A 19096-nucleotide genomic window follows, 5' to 3' on the forward strand; every position below is an offset into this window, starting at 1 on the left:
CAGAAAGGTCAAAAGGGTAAAGTGGTTAAGCTTTCTAATCGCTATTCTAGCCCTTTTAAGATCATAGATAAGATAAACTATGTGACTTTTTGTTTGAATCTACCAAGTCATTGGAATATGCATAATGCTTTCCATATAAGTTTGCTACGTCCTATATTAGAGAACCTCCAATGGAATCAATCAAGGAAGATTTACCTTACATAGAAGAAACATAAGAGTTCCTTGTGCCTGAAATAATTTTACACCATCAGGACAATACTCTAAGGTCAGGTAAGGTATTACGGAAGTATCTAATTAAGTTTAAGAATTATCCCCCATTGGATGCTCAGTTTATGATGATTGAGAGAGAACTACAAGACTTTGCAAATCTTCTTAAGGACTATGTATTCCCTCTAAGTTGAGGTCAACTGTTTAGAAGCCAGAGGGATGTCACTAAATTGATTGCTTATTACGCATTCTCTATTTAGTAAATATATGTCAATAAATTAATGACTCACTTTTCTTTAAGTGTTGATGATGATCTAGCATGGCTATGAGACCATTTGGAGACCAATATTCCTAGTGCATCACTTAATGGGGTGATTAGAGTACTGTGACGGGGATATTTAGTACAGACAATACAGGTTATGAAGGGGGAAGGAAGTGTCTGCCAAGTGTAAGAGTGTACACAAGAACCAAGGAGTTACACATAAATAAATATGGATTGAGTTCTAAGAAGAGGAAGTGCATTAGCATTGTGTATATGTTTTTATGTGTGCATCTGGGGACACTTGGGAACATTTACTTGTGTGTAATGAGCATTGCATTCATTTAGGGTCATCCTCTCTCCCTTACAAGTCAAGGTTTAAGGTCTTTTCTTTCATTAAAAAAGACGAGAGAGGTAATTCTCTCACTAAGAAAGATGGGAGATGTGATCCTCTGGAAGTGACGAGACAAGTGATTTTCCCTTTCTAAGATCTAAAATGACACAAGCTTTTGTGTGGAAGTTAATCTTAAGGTTGAGGCCCAAGGCAATCTAATGAACTCTCCTTATCTACAGCTCAAGGTGGTTGCATGGACCATAAGTTAAGAATAGAGTTTAAAAAGCTACTTTTCTTAAAAAAGACATGGTGAATCCATTTTTAAAATATCTCGCAATAGAAAGACAATACTAAAAACGACTCTTACGGCTTATCGAAAACGGCGAGATCCACAACTTTTATGTTGGACATTTTTCCATCCAAGCAACGCACAGAGAGATATTTTAAAATTTATGGTGTAGGATCAACCTTTCCAATCTTGGCACTGAAGTCTCTCTCCAAGGAGAGAAGCTCTTGGAACCTATAAAAGGGAGACTCTCCTTGGGTGTGGAGGAGGTGAAGGAAGCATCACTTTGCATGCATGCAAGAGGAGGAGAGAAGGTGGTTCGAGTCTCACAAAGTGATGCGGAAGCTTTGCTGAAATCAAGCACCAAGAAGAGAGCCCTACACATATTGTGTAGGAGGGAAGAAGAGAAATCAAGAAGATCAAAGGAGTTAACTTTCGACTTGTGCAAGCGGTTCAAGTCTCACAAAGTGTTGTGGAAGCTTTGCTGAAATCAAGCACCAAGAAGAGAGCCCTACACATATTGTGTAGGAGAGAAGAAGAGAAATCAAGATGATCAAAGGAGCCAATTTTCGAGTTGTGCAAGTGCTCGACGGTTATATACCGTGCAAGGATCTGTGTAAGTTCAAGCTTGCCAACCCTCAAGTTGTGCAAGTGCTGCGGAAGCTTTGCTGAAATCAAGCTCCAAGAGGAGATCCCTACACATATTGTGTAGGAGAGAAAGAGAGACTCAAGAAGGATCAAAAGGTGCCAACTTCCAAGTTGTGCAAGTGTTAGCCGGTTGTATACCGTGTAAGGAACCATGATCTTGTTCCCAAGATCTACAAGTTGAGAATTGGTTTATATGTAATGGAGGAGCTTGCTCCTTGTCAATAATATAACTCCACAAGGGGGGGATTGGCCCATCTTCCACTCCCTAGTGTGTTGTCGATCTCTCTCTCTCTCTCTCTCTCTCTCTCTCTCTCTCTCTCTCTCTCTCTCTCTCTACATCTTTCTTTTCTCTCATATGTTCTCTCTCTGCGCCATCATAATATTCACCATATATCTTTTAACTATATAAGAAGGTCGAGCATGTATCTCGGATCTTATAACACTCACTCTCCCTCGCTCTCAATGTGGTGCACAAGAAGATAGAATGGAAGCAAGAAGAAGATAGCTCTCAAATTTGCACACACAAGAATGAGCTCATTTATTCACTTTTTTTGCTTTTACACTTAGGTTTTGGATTCAGGGTTCCCTTTATAAGGTGAGCACCCTACCCACTTTTTAGTCTCTTTATGGAGCCCTTTTTAGTATATGTATATACTTCATGTTGATTAGACCGATTTGACTAAGAGTGATCAAAAGCTTAATGCGTGCAGCCTCACATGGCCGTGAGACTTACAACTTATTCTAGGATTTTTTTTTTCAATTTGTAGGGGAGTAAGCCTAGCTCTTGAATTACATAATCATAACATGGCCATATTACTTGCACATTGCAGATAATGGTGTTGAAAAGAATACAATGAGTTTTGAAAGGAATCGTTCCTTTCAAAAGAATACAATGAGTTTTGAAAAGAATACAATGAGTTTTGAAAGGAATAGTTCCTTCCAAAATAATTTGGTATATTATACTTCCACTTGACTTGTATCATTGTTTGCTAGTTGCAAGTAATAAGGCCCTTGGTATGAGGTTCAATAGAGCATGAATGACCAACTATTTATTCAATAGAAGGCTAGAATAATGGATGGTAGAATTTATAATAATAACTTTTGGGCTCTCTGATACTAAACATTAACACAAACTTGACATATCAATAGTGAGATAATAGTCTATATCATAGAGAATTGTGCACCACAAAATTAAGAAGAATTGGGAAGCACATTAAACTCTAGAAACATTAGACCCCAAAGACACACATTGCATCCAAAAAGAGTTTTGTGTGTGTATCTCTCTTTCCCCCCCCCAATATTGACTTATTATGAATCTTGTAAGACTTGTGTTTTTTGTGAGCAAAGGGATGTATACAATGTGACAACTCCCCTTTGCTTAGAAAAAATTAAGCTTAATGTACCATTGCAAACATGGTGATTCATTAATAAGAGACACTTTTTTGTGAGCAAAGGGATGTATACAATGTGACAACTCCCCTTTACTTAGAAAAAAATAAGCTTAATGTACCATTGCAAACATGGTGGTTCATTAATAAGAGGCACCTTTACACCATCAATCAACAATGTGAAGACAAATTCTTCTCACTTTGGGTTAGTTTATAAAAAGAAGTAATTTGTTGACTTTGTGACAATCTCACAATGAACATCAATGTATTCTTTCCATCAAATACACAAAGGCAAAATATTAATATAGAAAATCTCTGAATCCATTGTCTACTCCTTCCCCCCTCTCACTTCACCCTCAATACTATCTAATTTTAGCTTGATCCTAAGTCTAAGAAATACATTTTTCTTGAATACGGAGATTCAAGTGAGATGGGGTAGCCATGATATTACCCTTAATGAGGAGAAGATGCACAAACAACACATCAAAAGTGTTGAGATATATAGGGAAATATTCTAGGAGCATGGACAATCACCATAAGAATAGCATGTACGACCTGTCCCACATGATGTAGGGCTTAGACAACTAGAAAATATTAAGGTGGGAGTGCCATGAGCATGTGGACAACAACCTCACATATAGCAACATAAACATTGGGGATAGTTAGATGCTCAATTAGAAGAAATGCTAGAGCACGTAGTTCCCATTGGATGAGCTAAAGCTTTGGAAGGGAAGACATAAGAGCATTTGCAAGTCCATTGATTGTTTGCAAGTCCATCCTTTCAAACAATCTCAACTTGCTATTCTCGAGACTTTGGCTTCAAAGTTCTCTACGAAAGATAAGACTGGAAAATATTGCCTAATCAATCCACTACACCCTTTTTGTGGGAGACATAATGAGGACACTTTTCATATATTTTGGGCATGTCCCCTAGCTAGAAGAGTTCAGAGTTTTGAAAGGTGATGTTCAAGGCAGGGTTCTATATCACAATAAGGTGAGAGCTAGTCCTTCTAATAGGAAAGGAGACCATGACTAATCAATGGAAAATATGGGCCCAAAAGCAGAGTGATCATAAAAAGGTCTAGAAACTAGGAATGTAAGAGTCTATGGTACTCCAATGTACATGCAAGCTAAGTTTAGTAATGCATGGATGGTTTAGTTAACCACAGTTAACTTGTTGTTAGAACTTTTGGGAGGAGTTCTCATAGGGGTTTTTGGAAGGGGGTTTTTAAATGGTTTTCCCCAAAAACCAAAAGCCTTTCCAAGTCACATGGGAGGTTCTTGGTTTTTCCCCAAAGCCACAGAAGGAGAATTTGCTTGGGTGTGTCACAGCTCTAACCATGTAAGGCAAGTTTCGTGCGCCCAGATGACCGCCCGGAACCATCTATACTATTAGTTAAGGAGAGGTGGGGGACGGGTGCCACGTGGCAGCCCCCCATCTCCCCCACAAGAAGAAAAAGAGAATGCGGGGACGGGTGTCACGCGTCCAGCACATGCCACCGCCCTCAAAAATCGCACGCGCCCTGATGCCCGGCGAGTCTAGGCGCGGAGCGCCTAGTGGCTACTTAAATTCCAGTCAATGGTAGCCACGATAAAAAATTAATCGGCTTCTGATGAGATTGAAAATAGACGTAGATTTGCTCCCTATGGAAAGTGAGAAGCTACTCAGATTCTCTCCCTGGATTTCCTCTCCCTTTCTCCACCTTGTCTCTCTGTCACTGGCTTTTAGGGTTTCGATTCCCCGACATATGGCTCTTCTCGTCTCCGATTCCACTGTCTCAGCAGCTGCTCCGCTACTGTTACTTCTTGCCGTTTGAACATCATCTCTCTCTCTCTCTCTCTCTCTCTCTCTCTCTCTCTCTCTCGCTGCATCAGTTGTACTCTCTTCTGCTTGAAATTGTGTGAGCTTCGTTCTCTTTTCGTAGCGTGGAAGGCTGCGTCCAGCTTGTAAGAAGCAAAGGATTCAGTCATGGAGCTTGCACCTCCTCTCAAAAAGTATCGTTCGGATGGCTTTTCAAACGGCGGTGGCGGTGCTGCTTACCTTGGCTATGGCGGTGCGCCTGAGATGGACCGGAAGTGGTATGCGCCTTCTGTACCTGAAGGCTTCCCCTCGTTCGGGGGAGATGCCGGCCGCCTCAAGCCAAATCTGGACTCAGGTGCGACTTTTCTTCCTGTGGAATATGTTTAAGTTAGTAGTTTCCCTATCTTCTTACTTTTCGGTATACTGGTTAGTGCATTCTTTGCTTCTCAGCATGTGTAGAGGACGGTTAGATTTATTTGCAAGCTCGTCAGGTTAAGTCCATTTTGCTTTTGTAGCTGAATTTGATATATTGTACCTTCTGAGTGAGTCGTCCTTGATGTACTAAAACTTGGAACTTTGCCCTGTGCTTGACATGCCTTTGTCAATCATGCATATGCAATGTATAAGGAGCACCAGAGTGTAAGTTTTCTAAAAATTACGATGGATATAAGAGAGAATTGACATTCATAAGGGGGCAAGCTGTGGTGCAAAGCAAGCAGCTTATATGCTCATAGTGTGGTGCCATGGCAATACGAGAGAAATAACATCCCAAAAGAGGCAAGCCATGTGGCTCAAAGCAGCACACATGCTCACAATAGGGTGATGCCGTATGATTGTCTTAAGATTCTCGTTATTAGACTGTAAAGATTGTTATTAGACTGTAGAATTAAAAAAAAAAAGGAATCCTCTATCCGCATGGCTGTTTATTCAGCTGTATCCGGTTGCCAAGTCTTACCTATGATACACATTTTTATAATCAAAATGTGAATATAGAGCTGCAACATTACTGAGACAAAGACGGTTACATTCTCTAGTCGCACAAGGATTAAAGTATGGCTTGTAAACTTTAAGTATCTTTTTTCTCATTTCATTCTAAAAGATTTTTTCCACCACGAACTATTACAATATGACTCACAATCTCACATCTTTTGTATAATTTTTCAGGTAAGTAAAAGAAAGATCTTTGAACCTAATTATCAGTACCCATAACATTCAATGATTATGTACAACTTTGATCTCAAGATAATTACTAAGTACAAAAGGAAATGTTCTGGAGCAGAAAGGGAGTCGTTGTCAACAGGTATAGGAAGCAAATCAAGGGCTTGCCTCAAATTTTTCAGGTTTAAATCTTCACTCATCGAAAACATAATCAGAATGAATGTCTTCAAGTTAAGAATCAAAATTTTAAGGGTGCTGGTTTTATAAGAAGAACCACCAGGATTAAGTATGATTTATTAATTATACCCTTTCTGTTAAACAGTTTTTGGAAAAAGTGCTAGCACCAAAATGAGGTTGTGCTACTGATTTACGTCTGAATTAGAAATGTTGTGCTTACCACTCATAATCGAACACCCCCCTCTGATATACTGAATACATGCAGCATATTTATAATAGGGGTGCAAAGCTGATCGTATAAGAAAAGACCTTAAGAAGATGCCTTGAGAAGCCACCATGTAAATGCTATTTGTACTGTAACTACCTGTGGTTCAGATCTGAGTGTTGTGGAAGCTTCAAGTTCTGAAGATTTTTAGTTTCCACTCCAGGCTGTGCCCGGTAAGGGATGTGAGGCATGGATTTGCACCTGTCTGGCAAGGGATGTGTATCATGGATTTATTGTAGTAACAGACCTCTACTCCAACAAGGTCTACTGTTGCAGTCTTATTGGAGATAACTGTGCAAGCATCCTGCAGATTATTAAGGAAGTTCATTATCAAGATGCCCATAGTGTGTACTTTCCTGAACTGAGTCGGTGATGTTTCGACAGAAATTCTCTCTTATGTGTTGGCTACATGCACTTCTGTATTCTTATAATCAGACCTGTTAATAGGTGTCATTTTTCCATGTGGTTCCGTTCAGTGTTTGTTTTGTGACGAATGCAATGTTGTTCAATCTCTTTCAGTTGTTCCTTTATTGTGGTCTGAACTTAGTCTAGATGTTTATCATATGATTGGTATTTAGCTGGTGGTGACTTGTTAATAGTTGATATTGTAATGTCTTGGAAGGTAGATTTGTATGCTGCACACTTTCCTTGCACAGGAATGATTTGCCTGGATTTTTTCAGCTGCTTCTAAATATTTGGATATTGACATTTCTAACTATGCTCAGTTGTTTGGGTTAAATGGTTTTTTAAATAAGGCATATACTTATCAAGATATGTGTGGCACACACGCCCTTTATCTCATGTTGTTTTTACCCCATTCAGATATTGATATGACTTTTGTACTTCCTTGTTCTGGCAGTACATCTGGATGTCCGTATGGAGAAGGTTGCCATTTTTCTCACTATGTTCCTGGTGGTTTGGCCTCTATTGGTCTGTCTAGTCTGACTGGGTCTGGGGGTCTGGGTGCTAGAAAGGATGCACATTCTGGTTTTGTGACATCTCACTCAGAGCAGGGGCATGTGCCTGGGGGCTACAAGTCACGACTGTGCAAGAACTTTGAGACTCCAGAAGGGTGCCGCTTTGGTGATAAATGCCATTTTGCACATGGTGTTAGGGAGCTGAGGAAGCCTGGTGAAGGCCTACACACCACTGAACGGAGTGTACATTCAACATATGGCAGAAACATTGCGAGTCCCTTTGAGAGTCATCTTGTTACAAGGGGCAGTCAGGAGCCAGCTCCTCCTGGTGTTTCAGTCAAGAGCTATCAGGAACCAACCCCACCCGGTGTTGGAGCTGCAGCTGCATTTGGTGCAATGTCAACAGCCAAGATAAGTGTAGATGCTTCCCTTGCAGGTCTGATTATTGGGAAAGCTGGTGTCAATGCCAGGTCTATTTGCCGCAGCACTGGTGCAAAGCTTTCTATTCGGGATCATGAATCAGATCCTAATTTGAAAAACATTGAAATGGAGGGTTCTTTTGATCAGATTAAACAAGCAAGCATGATGGTACGTGAACTCCTCCTCCAGAAGGATGTGACACCTATGAAGCCAGGTGGTTTTGGGTCCCACAACTACAAAACCAAGTTATGTGAAAATTTTCCCAAAGGAACATGTACTTTCGGAGATCGCTGCCACTTTGCACATGGTACAAATGAATTGCAGCAGCTGTCTATCCCCCACTAGTGACTGTTGGAGTGAAGTCTTCAGTGTTGATTTCAAGTAGAGAGTTCAGTTAGGAGTTTTTGTATCTTTGGTTTGCATCCTTAAAATTTATGTAAAATTTTTAAATCAGTACCGACCTAATGCACGCCAGTTTGTTTTTTCAGTTGGTCCTATTGATTGTTAGAGCAGCATCTCTGTTGTGTGTCGTGTTCTCACTGGACATAACACCTGCTGTATATTGTGTTTTAACTTGTTTTGACCAAAAACAAAGATTGTTAGAGCATATTTTTTGTAGGGAATCAATGGGGCTCTCTGTCGAGTGTCTCTCAGGTTTGTGAGGCCAGCAGGTAATGGGCGGCCACAACAAAGCAGCATTATGTCTGATGTATTAAAGATTGTTAGTGTAATTTGTTTCACTAAAAAACAAAGATTGTTAAGAGCAGAGATTTGTAAAAAATTAATGTTGTTCTTACTGTTTTACAAGTTCTGGAAATCCAGCAGGTCATGGGTGGTTGCAACAGGTCTAACGAAGAAAAGATTGTCAGCATAATTTTTGTTGAAAATCAGTGTGACTCTCTGTTGAGTGTCTTTAAGGTCCATGAGGCCAGCAAGGGGATGGGCGGTTGCACTAAGTAGTAACATGTCCGATAAAAGAAAAGGCTTGTAGCAACACTTCCGATAAAGGAAAGGCTTGAGCATTGGAGGCATTGTGTGTGTTGAATGTCTACTGCAGTGGGGGGTAAGTCTCTTGAATTCATAATGGATTCTCTCCTTTTAAGGTATTTGAATGTCTTAGCTGCAAAAGCTGTACGGTCCATGTGATGGGGTCTATGAGATGAACACGAGTACTAAAGCTGAACCAGTTTGGGATGATACTGAAGTAGCAGTGTTAGACGGGTCATCAAGGAAAAAGCCAGCAGTGTTAAAAGGTGATTCAGCACAGCCAGTTGTGTTCTTAATTTCACAATGTGTGCGCCTTCGGTGACAGGAATTGCTTCTCTAGCTTGGCTTTGGAGACGTTTGGTCCATTTTCTTTTGCATAAAGCTATGCACATCTCCCTGGATCACATGCAAGGTCTTTGGTTCCGATTCTAGGTCACTTGTGCACCGTTTGAATGGCAAATACCATCTGTGAGATCCAGGGCTCTAGTAAAACGTTTCCTCCTTGTTTGGAGCAGTGGACACATTCTACCTCGTGAAATTTTCCAACCGATAAGGCTCAGCTCCGCACCTACGGAAAGTCCTCTCTGGTCTTGAACCTCTCTCTCGAGGTTTAAGGTTAAAGAGAGGAACTTGCAATACATGGCCGTGGCAAGATATTTTTCATATTTGGATGTACCTGGAGTAGAAATGATGCTGCGAAAGGTTATGTGCCTTGGGCCATGCAATGCTAGAGGGCCTGTCATATTGTAATTTGATTGATCGTAATGTTGCAGTGGAGGGAACTTGGTTCCTGGGGACTATTTGGACGTTTCAAGGTACATTCGTAGGTGTCCTAAACCATCCAATACATCGAACTTCATGTATTGCATTGGACAGAACTTGGATACTCTTATTTGTACGTGTCTCGAGGTACATGCGAAGGTTGCCTACACCATTCAATACAAGGAACTCCATGTCTCTCTAATGGGGAATGAGTTTGTTAAGACGTCTAGCTAAGGAGAAACGAGTTTGTTAAGATGGAAGCTATTCAAAGAAAGAAGCTTCATGTTTGATAATCTTAAGTTAATGAGCTATAAAGGGTATCAAGGTTATAGCCATGACACTTGAGTAATACTCTTAGTTGGACGGAGTATATGTAATGAATCTACTTGTAGCTAGTGAAAACCTAATTTTAGATGTGTAGAACTCACCTATGAAGTTAAATGTAATGTGTCAAACTTGATCCTAATGTGCATTACAATGAGCTCAAACCAATCAAGTTCTATTGGGATGCTTTCAAATGTCGACCCTAATCACTAGAAGACATGGCTTTATGTAAGGCATATGGAAATTGGTCCTACCTTGTGTTTCCACCTTACTATAAAGTGAAACATTTTTTGTTGGAATGACATTGAGTTTGGTATCTTTCAATTGAAAACAAGTCATCCCCTAGTGTAGGGGCCATTGTTTTGTAGTCATTGCCAAGACTTTGACAATGTATGGGCTTTGTTAACAACTATAAATCATGACCGACGGAAATTGAATTAATTTTGAACCAATTTATACGCATGAAATGCAATGAATGTTTACTCACGAACTATTTGTTGTTAACACCTAGTTCATGTGGAAAGGTGCCGTATAATGTGTTTCTCTTTAGAGTTCAAAATTTTGTGACTTCAAAAGCATTTCATGTGGAAAGGTGCCGTATAATGTGTTTCTCTGTAGAGTTCAAAATTTTGTGACTTCAAAAGCATTTTGTGTCATTGACTAGTGCACAACCTTTATCTTTGGTAAGATCTTCTAACCTATTGTCTATTAACATGGCATAGATAAGTTGGCAGCCTACTTTGTTATCACTTCTATTGCATAAAATGATGTGGATTCTTGAGAATATGCCTTCCATGTGAAGCAAGCAATTTTATGGAAAAAGCACATGAAATGCTTTTTGATCGATGACTTGGTTATATCAATTGATTGATGTTGATTAGTCATGATCCTAATTACAAACAAATTAAACAACTAATCATGGCGAATGTGTTGGTTTATAGCATTAACTATTGCATACGTGAACAAACCTTGTTGAGGAAAGGAAAAATATTTGAAAAACTTGCTTGCTTGAGGCTTTTGCTTGCATTAAAGATCTAGCTAGATCTGTGGGCACTAGTACATAGGGCAAACGATTGAAGACTTGCCATAGACTTTGTAGTCAAGGAATACATCAAGAGTAGCCCGTGTAGTAGTCATAAATCCCAAAATCACCACAAACATATGAAAGGTTGCAAAGGAATCCAAGGGCTTCATAGCGATTAGGGGGACACATAGGTTTCACATCCAAAATCAGTAGAGGTTCCCGACAACCTAAAATCTCCCCTCAAGGTATTTCTCCAAGAATACATGGAGGGCATCCTACAACAATCCTTTCTCTCGAGGCGAAAAATTCACACTTCCCATCCTACGTAAATTTTAACACTAAACTTAGAATTGGGTCATGTGGGTAGTCAAGTTGATTCTAGCAATATTAGTTACCAAGACTACATGGGTAAAATTGAAAAATTTCATTGTTATCTTGTGAAAAAGGTACATGTACTACAATCGAGGTATTTCTACCATGACATATCAAACACATCTAGAGTCAATTCCTAGGGACTACAACTTAGCTTAATGACATCATCTTAGTCCTTCTAACCCTTGCACACATGTTGAAAGTCATAACCTAGTTTGCACTCTTATTGCCAAATCTAGTATTCAAAGATAATTCAAGAACTTCCATTGGGGTGATACCTCGGTGCTAGCTTCCATTAGGTGAAAACTCAAACTACCATCCTAGATCATCGTCCCATTGCACTTGAGAACCCCTTGTACATATTGGAAGGCTTGTCCTCTCAAGTCCTAATCACATTAAAAGGAGAAAATTCAGCATTCTTGACCTAAGACTTGCCTATAATCTGTAAATCAATTGATAAAAGATTGACCCTAGATTTGAAGGACATAAGACAAGATGCTAATCGGGCTCTCAAGAAAACGAAATTCAATGAGAAAGGATCTTTGGGATCCTAATGAGCATTGAGGCATAGTTTGTACAAATGAGGAGTCGATTTGTAAACCAATCTCCTAATAGACCTAGGCCCTTAAGTCCATATTTTGAAGAGGACTATTTCCTTCAAGAAACTCTTATTTCATAGCTATTTGATCACATGGAATGACTAGTAAGTGAAGATATTAGCAGGAGGGTGAAAATACCCATTTCAGCCCTATCTCATGTAGTTCATTAATCTACGTAGCTTATACAACCCACCTCACTCTCTCTAGTTGAACAAATTTTGTATTGCAGCACAACCCATCCATACATAGTTAGTAGCTTGTCTCTTGGAATCCTATCACTATCTCTTAGATTAGAGTTAGTTTGTATGCATAAGTGCCTCCAAAGAGCTTTTCCAATCTTTTCATCCCCTCCCCCTATGGTGTAAGAATGACACCTAGTGGAGAGGGTTAGACTTTAAATCTTGCCCTAATAGTAAGATGTGTCCAAAGACTTTTTCAACCACCTTGGTAGCACCATCTAAACCAACCTAAGATCCAAGTTGTTGGAGCATGCAAAAATCACATGGACCAAAAGGCCATTCTCAAAGTGTGAAGCCTAGAGATGCTTTGGAGGTGCAATTGGAGTGACATTACTTTGTCCTAGAGGTAGATGAGCAAGCCTAGTTTGGACTTTGCTACACCTCTATAACAAAGGGATGGTGTGAATTTCTACCCCTATCTAAGATGGCATTGCTAAAAATACAACCCTAAAGAGAAAAGAAGGTATGAATTTTCCAAGTTCTTGAACATCAATGCTTAGGGTCCAAAGAGCATCTATGCATTCCAACTTGGAAACCTGAATAAATTCCTCAATGCTTTTATTAGGAAGTTCAACAAAGCCTTATTGACGCTACTTCATCACAATGTATGACTACTTGTAGCTCCTCATTAGGCTCCTTAAACAAAAGCAAACCATATATGAATATATGTTCCCATGGATTAATTGATATAAATATCAGAATGGATGGTGTTGCAATGGCATGATCCATCTTTGTGCATTTTTTCTTTCCCTCTTATAGCTTGGATTTGTTGGAAGACTTGGTGGACAACCAATTTGCACAATGTTCCAGTCTCTTATTCTCTTGATCTTCCATACCTCTAAGGGAGTTGCTTAAGGAGTGCATCCTAAGTGAGAGTTTCTTTTCTCAAAAATTGTATCCCCTCCTTGAGAATTAGTTTTAAAAAAAAGAAAAAATGAGAAAAGAAAAGAAAAGAGAAAATACAATAGGAATAGCAAAGGCTCCATCCCTAGAATAGATGCACTCATACCATTGGGGGTTCCCAAGTTCAAGGCACTTGGTGGCTTGATTGGCAAGCTCGATCTCTAACCCCATACTCCTTTCCCTTACATCACACTTTAGGATACATCAAGGGCATGGCATTTGGGGCTTGCTTGACAAACCTACCACCTTGAATTCCATTGCATCCATCCACCTCTTACACCAACTAAGTCCTTATGTGTGGGACATATCCAAGAAGCTTTGACTCTCCTAGCATTAGACCCAACTCTTAGTTGTAGGTTGCTCTAACACCATCCCCCAAACAATTAGGTAGACATGCCTCTCAAGGAAAACACTCTTGTCATTGTAGGTATATCTTAGAAGACCTTGCCATTGAAAATAGAAGCCTTACCAAGTCCTCATCTAGAGCCACCACACTATCATTTACCATTCACTTCCCATAAATTGGGACTTGTATACCTCCATGATCTTGATCCCCACTCCATTCTACTACTTTGATGGAGAGTGCCATGGGATCAACAATTAGTTAGCAAGGGGAGTAATGTTAATCTAATACTAGTATGACTACATATTAAAGATAAAGGTGAGGAAGAAGTTGGTCAAAGCTAGACATTAAGAAGCCAAAAAGGAATAGCTAAATAGTAACTTAAAAAGAAAGATGCAAATGTTCACAATTTCATTCTACTTATCTCAGGCACTACAAGTTAAATAAGTGGCATGATTAGTCTATTCTCAATCACCACCACTACAAATATGATCTTCTATGATTTTATGTAAAAAATGAGAGTTCGTTTCATTCTTGTGCACATTATAATATCTCCCAAAGTTCAAATTAGAGACCTGCAACTATTGTAGAGATCATCTCTGAAAATCCATCATGGGTAAATTGCAAGCCAAAGCATGATGTCAAAGATAAAAGGTCTGGTTACAAGAGTAAGTGGTTTGAGGCTATCCGCCCATGAGACCCAAACCTTATGTATACATCGTGTAAAATTAATAGAATCTCTCATTCTTGTGTATGTAATGTTTTGGGCCTCTTCTTCTCCATCTTCTCATCTACATGCTTTCACCCTCCATATATATATATATATATATATGGAGAGAGAGAGAGAGAGAGAGAGAGAGAGAGAGAGAGCTACTATATGATAGAGAGAGAGAGAGAGAGAGAGAGAGAGAGAGAGAGAGAGAGAGAGAGAGAGAGAGAGAGAGAGAGAGAGAGAGAGAGAGAGAGAGAGAGAGGTGATAAGAAGCTCTAGTCTAAGACAACATGTCAGGAAAGTACCAAACACTTTAGGATTCAATCAATGAAAGGGGTAAAACTTAGCATGCTAGCATGATGGGTCTTTCCCTTGAAGTGCCCAAATTGTGATGTGGGGGATGGGCTAGGGGGTTAGAGATGAAGTTGACATATCAACACCTCTAACTTGAGGACCCCTAGGTGCTATGACAATGTATGCATTTAGCATTTTCTCTCTTTTATTTCTTTACCCTTTTTATTCATTTTATTTTTTATTTTTATTTTCCTCTAATATTTTTTGGGGTGATTTTTCATGCTTTTGAGAGTGTGTGTATGGTTTAAAAGAGGAAAGCCTCATTATGTACACTTTATCTACTCATTGTATTTGAATGTCATTGAGGAAAGAAAGGATGAATAGCTGAATTGTCTCTTGGTCATCTCCTCCAATAACTACAAGCAATATGCTTATAAGAGATCATATAGAAAGGAGTCAAGCCATGGTGCTTTGATCAATTTGATGCTAACATAAAAGAATAAGTAGCACTTTATCTGCATAAAATGTGGGATTTTATCACAGTAAAATGGCCTCAAGTAATATCATGTGACCAAGAAAGTAGGATTTGGACAATTAGTGAAGGTCTAGATGAAAGTACCAAAGAAAGGCACCAAGTCCCTATGGTGGAACAAGTAAGTGGTCTCAAGATCCTCAAACTTGATGTTTAGAATCTTTGGATTGTTTTTTTAAGCTAAGATTACAAGCATATCTTACAATGGTTTCAACAATAGTGTGGTCCTTCTAATCATAGGAATATGCCTAGTATAAGCTACTACCATGGTAGTCGATCATTGTGAGAATGATGTAGTGTAAATTTACAATTTTGATGCTAATAGTTGGTACTAAGTATGCACTTTATATGACTATCCATTAGGTTGAAGGTGCATGTTTGGATAGACCGTAACACTAAGCTAATATTTGCATGAATATTACATAAGTTAGGATTGATGTGTAGTCATTTGTTAGACAACAAGGTGTTTCATGCAAGAATGAATGAGATCCTATTAATGTAGATCAAGTGGTCTAGTCTCCAATCATATTCTTTTGTTAGACAACAAGGTGTCTCATGCAATAATTAATCTAATTATAAATTTCTCTTTTCTTCAAAATTCATAAATTAGCACGAAGCTTTTAAGTTGTCAATGACCCTTAATTAAGAGTCTAAAGGTTTAGTACATGCAAAATAGACTCTTTATGTCAAAATTTGATGGCTCATATCTAGATCAATTTGAAATTATGGAGCACTCCCTTTTCATCAAAACTTGAGCCAAAATATTGTACCAAGTCTTGAGCTATGTTTTGACATGTTACATTTTGACACATTCTCATTTGAGGGATTATAATTTCTTAGAAGCAAGTTTAGATAATATAAATAGGCTTGTGAGAATGGCTCAAGATGAATCAACATCATAGAGGGAGATGGATGGGCCCTAATCATCATCAAAGAGGTACAAGAGAGATGTGTATCACTCCACATCAAGCTTGATATATACAGATGTTTAAGGAGATAGTAGGATCTATATTAGAGAGGCATAGATGAGATGCACATTATATTCACAATGATCTTGATCATGTGTTTGAATCCTTAAGTAAGAAAATACACGTCATCTTTTGTCTTTTTCTTCTAAAGAAATATTAGGGTTTTATATCTTTGAGATGCATATTATATTCACAATGATCTTGATCATGAGTATGAATCCTTAAGTAAGAAAATACACCTCATCTTTTGTCTTTTGCTTCTAAAGAATATTAGGGTTTTACAATGTAATAAAAGCTTTGAGATATATAGAATATGAAGTTGCAATAAGGCAGTATAAAGAAGAGGATATACGCAATCAAGTAAGATATTCTAAACATCTCTTGATACTCATTATTTCTATACCTCAAATGATTTTCCTTTGCTTTATTGATATTGATGATTTATTTTTAAAAATAATTAAATTCATTAAATAAAAAACATTAGGTGCATATATCAAAATGTTCTCGAGTGTATCAAAGTAACAAATCCTTTGAGACAAGTATCTTATTTATTGGAGTTTTGCTTGTACAAAAACCGATTTTAGTTGTATCAAATAAAGAGTGTAATATACTTAGCTAGTCTAACCTTGGGTCTCAAAGTGATTTACTAATTTAGAATTTATTGAATTCTTTGACAATACAATAGATACAACCATCCCCCTAGACTTTCAAAAGAATTTAATAGTAAATCAATTTGGTCAACTCAAGGGATGGAAAAACCATTGTAAAAAGCTCATTTATATTATTCAGCCATTTGAGATGCAATGGAGTGGAGAAAGCTAATCTAAAGGAATTATATTAGTGAAAACTAATCTTTAAAAGGAATTATATTAGTGAATATATAGAAAAATTACTCCACAAAACCAACCCAAAATAAAGTAATGTAACACCAAGATACAAGCAATGAGAGAATTATTCTCATGGAATTCATGGATACTAAAATATTTACAAATAATTATACTATGGATATATAAATCATAATACAATTCATTATATAATAACATTTTGGTTATTTTGAGATACAAGCAAAATATCACTCAATGTTGGAATACTTTGTTCCTTAACCTTGATGGATGAAGGATTCAAAGGCTCTTGTGATATGCCCATATGATAAATATTCAATTTACACCAGATCATTTGAAACTCTATCACAGTGAAAATATTGATATCATAATAGGATACATTACTATATTTCTATGTTAAGGTCCTTGTATTAGAATAAAAATTGATATCCTTGATATTAGGATCTATCATTATTCTATACTAAGACACCTATGGATGGCCATGGTACTATACCAATTGGTAGAGAAGAAATCTCGAAGCACGTGGTGGGGGGACTTGCTTGAGTTGCGGCGCCAAACACATACCATACACACAAGAGGAAGGTCACTCAAGAACTCAAGAAGAGAGATGGAGGTCAAAATGTTTTATTGTTGGTTTCTTCTTCTTCTTTTTCACACAATATAATGTACAAAAAGTATAGATAAGGCACAACATAAAAGAAAGTGGCCTATTAAGTTAAATAGTGCATAACTAACTATATCGATTATCACTATAACTATGCTAGTTGTTTGTAAGTAGGTGCAGGAAACTAAATATAATAAGTGGGAAGTCATTGGCCATGTGATGATCATAATGAACACTGATGTGCTAAGTGTAGATGTGCGGACCCATCTAACTAGGTGGTCTATCATCAAAGTTCGCATATGTTGAGCTTGCTATCTCAACACTCCCCCTCAAGCTCAACTGTATTGCTGCAACTCCAAGTAGGTTTTAAAAAATTTGAAGCTTCTCTACATCCAATGCCTTTGTGAAAATGTCAGCTATCTGATCCTGTGTGCTGAGATATGCAAACTTAATCTCTCCTGCAAGTACATTCTCTCTCACAAAGTGGTAATACACCTCAATGTGTTTTGTCCTAGAATGGAACATGGGTTCCTAGCTAATTGTATGCTACTCATGTTGTCACAATGAATGACAAATGGACCATCTCTATGCACATCCAAATCACCTAATAGCTTTTGTAGCCATACCATCTCACACACTACCATAGCAATACCTCTGTACTTAGCCTTTGTACTTGATAAAGTAAATGTAAGTTACTTTTAGCTACTCCATGTAACTGCTATACTACCAAGGGAAATTATGAATTCATTGGTAGATCTTCTGTCAGGTTACCAACCCAATCTATGTCTGTATATCCAAACACATGTATATTCTTAGCTACCTCGTAAAGAAGTCCATAATGCAAAGTGGAGTTCACATACCACAATATGTGCTTAACTGCATCCAAATGAGGCTTTCTATGTATCTACATAAATTGAATGACAAGGCCAACAACATAACTCAAATCTGGCCTTGTGATAGTCATGTAAATCAGACTCCCTACTATCCTCCTAAACATAGTGGGGTCTTTTATCTCTATGGGATCTCTCACTCGACTACCAAGACCCATGGACCACTTATTGTTTCAAGTGTTTCAAGCCAAGTGCAATGGCTACCTCTCACATAGCCATATGCACTCTTCCACCTACGAATGATAGTGAGCTTACCTTCATGCCTGATCGAGTTGCCTCCTCTCATGAGCTCTCTAGTAGCTCCACAATCCAAGGTGCAAGATCAAGCAAGCTCGATCCTCAAGCTCTAAGCTCCAAGCTCCATTGTCATGTGCAAGAGAAGAAGAAGAAAAAGAAGAAGAGAGGGAAATATGGAGAGCTTCTTGGTGCGCAGATCGGATGCCGTATGCTTGCGTAGTGAATACCAGAAGGTCCCCAAGAACAAAAGAACTCTACTTTTTGCACAAAAATCAAGGTAAAAAGCATGCACGACATGAACAAGAGACCGATTGGGTGCAATCTCCCCCCATGCCTTGTGTGAGCGCTCCACAAAGCATGTATTTTATGTATTAATAATCTTCAAGCTCAAATAATAGCCCAAATTACAAAATAGCACGCTTTTGGCTTTTGAGTTTGCTTTAGCACAAAATAGAAATAAAGCTAATGGGCGGGCGCCCAAAGAGTCAGGCGTACCCAATACAATGTCCAAATACAAATATCATAATCGTGTGCCCATGCGCATACAAAATAATAAATGAATATCCAACGCCTCAATAAATAGGCGCGATAAAATATAGGCGCC

The 19096-nt window shown here is 38.4% G+C and overlaps 1 protein-coding gene across 1 annotated transcript; it reads left to right on the forward strand.

Moving 5' to 3' along the window:
- Positions 1-4737: 4737 nt before the first annotated feature.
- LOC148014276 (zinc finger CCCH domain-containing protein 14-like) lies at positions 4738-8347 on the forward strand. Its single transcript, XM_087666638.1, has 3 exons — positions 4738-5278; positions 6203-6263; positions 7383-8347. Exons 1-3 carry the CDS (start codon positions 5092-5094, stop codon positions 8203-8205), a joined length of 1071 nt encoding a protein of 356 aa, XP_087522764.1. The 5' UTR covers positions 4738-5091; the 3' UTR covers positions 8206-8347.
- The last annotated feature ends 10749 nt before the right edge of the window (positions 8348-19096 follow it).

The sequence above is a fragment of the Lygodium microphyllum genome, chromosome 25, assembly GCF_053477565.2.
Source record: "Lygodium microphyllum isolate KBCC chromosome 25, Lygodium_microphyllum_v1.1.10, whole genome shotgun sequence".
In the NCBI taxonomy this organism is placed as follows: domain Eukaryota; kingdom Viridiplantae; phylum Streptophyta; class Polypodiopsida; order Schizaeales; family Lygodiaceae; genus Lygodium; species Lygodium microphyllum.